Source organism: Alligator sinensis, unplaced genomic scaffold (assembly GCF_000455745.1).
Source record: "Alligator sinensis unplaced genomic scaffold, ASM45574v1 scaffold1333_1, whole genome shotgun sequence".
In the NCBI taxonomy this organism is placed as follows: Eukaryota; Metazoa; Chordata; order Crocodylia; family Alligatoridae; genus Alligator; species Alligator sinensis.
Genome location: NW_005843200.1, coordinates 216,609 through 219,364, shown reverse-complemented (window position 1 = coordinate 219,364; position 2,756 = coordinate 216,609). Strand labels below are relative to the sequence as shown.

At 46.5% G+C, this 2,756-nt stretch overlaps 1 protein-coding gene across 1 annotated transcript; it reads right to left on the bottom strand.

The window, feature by feature from the left end:
- Positions 1-956: 956 nt before the first annotated feature.
- Positions 957-1,944, bottom strand: LOC102376588 (olfactory receptor 51Q1-like). The gene is made up of 2 exons (XM_006037943.1): positions 1,506-1,944; positions 957-1,462 (listed from the first exon to the last, which is right to left on the bottom strand). The coding sequence occupies exons 1-2, from the start codon at positions 1,942-1,944 to the stop codon at positions 957-959; spliced, it is 945 nt and encodes a 314-aa protein (XP_006038005.1).
- Positions 1,945-2,756: the final 812 nt, after the last annotated feature.

Genomic DNA, 2,756 nt, shown 5'->3' with positions numbered 1-2,756 from the left:
CCCCTACCCTGGGGGTCTTCAAGAGGAGGTTAGATAAGCATCTAGCTGGGGTCATCTGAACCCAGCACTCTTCCCTGCCTATGCAGGGGGTCGGACTCAATGATCTATTGAGGTCCCTTCCGACCCTAACATCTATGAATCTATGAACCTATGAGCAGAAGCTATGATCGTTATCATGTGTGTTATTGCAGAACACAAGACCCATTGTAGCAGCCATGGAAAGACACCAGAACCGAAATGTGGTTCCTGCCCCAGAGAGCTTACAATCTAAGGAACTGAGAGAGAGAGAGAGAGGAGTACAAGTACAAAACTGAACAAGATTTCTCAGGGGATTGTCAGTGTTTTCATCACACCAACAGTAATGAATATGTAATATAGGGGATATACCCACACTATAAATACCACAAATGAGCTAGCATGTATTTATGATGGAAACCAACCAGAAAAAAGGAGGAGTGTGAGAATAGTGGGAATGATGATTTGTTTTCCATTTTTCTAAACACTCGCCACTCCTGCACTTTGATGAGCTCCTTAATTAGGCAGGAACTGAAAAACGAAGCCAAGAACATCAAGCGGGGTCTCACAACGTGCTACGCTGGGCTTCATTCACCACTGATGTGCTGAACTTGAACGGGTGCTGATACACAGGAGTTAAGCCCAGGTGATTCCCATGCTCCCTTCTGTCCCGTCCATGAACCCATAGAAGTGGTTCACCAGGGCCTGACTTCAACTCAGTTGAAAAGTCTGTCATTAAAGAGACTGGACCACACAACTCACCACCACGAGTCCCCTTATAGCTTGTGGATGTGGGGAGAGTCAAACCTGGCAGTATTCATGTTTTCCAGCTGAAGAGCGATCTTGAATATCTTCTCCCAGAGTGCAGCAAAGACATGCAAGGGTGTCCTCATCGTCATTATATCACAGGGAGATGTCCCTTAGCAGTGAACATCTCTCAGTCACATCTTCCTTAGCACAAAGACTCTGGCAATCCCCTTGCGGATCTGCTTTGTTTTAATACTATATATGATGGGGTTTAGCACAGGGGGGACAAGCAGGTAGATGTTTGCCATGAGGACATGAACCAGTGGAGAAGCGTGGTGGCCAAACCGGTACACCAGAGATAAGCCAATCATGGGGATGTAGAGTGCTAGCACAGCAAAGATGTGGGACAGACAGTTGTTGAGGGACTTCAGACGTTCCTTCAAGGATGCAATGCCCAGGATTGTCTTAAAAATCAAAGCATAGGACACCACAATGAGCAAAGGGTCTAATATCATTATAATGGAAACTAGAACTAACCCATACAGTCTGTTGAATGTGGTGTCTGCACACGCCAGCCGCATCAGATCCTGGTGCAGACAGTACGGATGGGACAGCACACGGGACTTATGAAATGGCAACCTTCTCAGCATGAGCGCTAGCGGCAGTGGCAGAAATGCGCTCCTGCCCAGAATAGCCAGGCCTATCATGGCGATTCTGGCATTGGTGAGGATGGAGGCATATGCCTATCATGGCGATTCTGGCATTGGTGAGGATGGAGGTGTATCTCAGAGGCTTGCAGATGGCCACATAGCGGTCAAAGGACATGGCGAGGAGCACAGAGGACTCTATGAAGGAGAAAAAGTGAACAAAACAAAACTGAGCAAAGCAGGCTTCAAAGCCAATTTCTCTGGAGTTCAACCAGAATAGTTTGAGCACCGTTGGCATCGTAGAGAGCGACAAGCCCAGATCGGTGAGGGCCAGCATAGAGAGGAAATAGTACATGGGCTCATGCAGGCTGGAGTCTGTCTTGATGACAAACAGGATCGTGCAGTTGCCTACCAGTGCGACAAGGTAAATGGAAGAGAAGGGGATGGAGAGCCAGGCGTGTTCTGCTTCCAGCCCGGGGATGCCCGTCAGGATGAACATGAACAGGGTGGAGTTGGTGCCACTGAGACACGACATGATGCACTTGAGAAGAGCTGCCCTGAAAGTTAGAAGATGGAGGCACCTACAGAGGAGAGGAAAACAGATATATTGAAGCAATAATGGATCATTTTCAACATCTTGTGACCTAAGGTCGTCTGGAAGGCTTGTTTTGGCCCTAACGATACAGCAAGTCAGTAAGGCGTACGTTTCTTTGTTATGCCTTTTCTTTGACTCACTCAATAGCTGGGATGCAGCTTAGATGAACCTTTGGGAAGAAAAATCATTTTCTCAGGCACCGGAGAAGCAGCAGCTACATCTGGTATTTACTGAAGGACAGATCTGCTGCTTTCCCATGCTGGAGGAATGACATCTTGTGCCTGAAAATGCATGTAACATCTCCCCCTATTATAGAGCTTGTCCAATAAAAGATATTATCAAGATGTTAGCAGTATTATCATATTGCTCCTGAATTAGTACACAGAAGTACACCAAACAGAATAAGAGAACAGGTTTCAGATCCAAAATAGCTGAGTTCCTCGTGTCAAGTTTATTCTACTAATGCACTCCATAATACATAGTATTTTATCCCAGTTTTCTTCATCAAACCTTAAGAGGTAAGTGATCTGGGACTACTCAGCTGGAGGAAGAAAAGACTGAGAGGGGACGTGGTGGCCATCTATCAGTATGTAATGTGTGACTATTGGGAGCTGGGAGATAAACTGTTCACTAGGGCACCCCAGGGAAGACAAGGAGCAATGGCCAAAAACTGTTAGAGGATGGTTTCAGGTTGGATTTAAGGAAGAACTTGCTTACAATAAGTAGACTTCCCAAGGAGGTGGTGCAGTCCC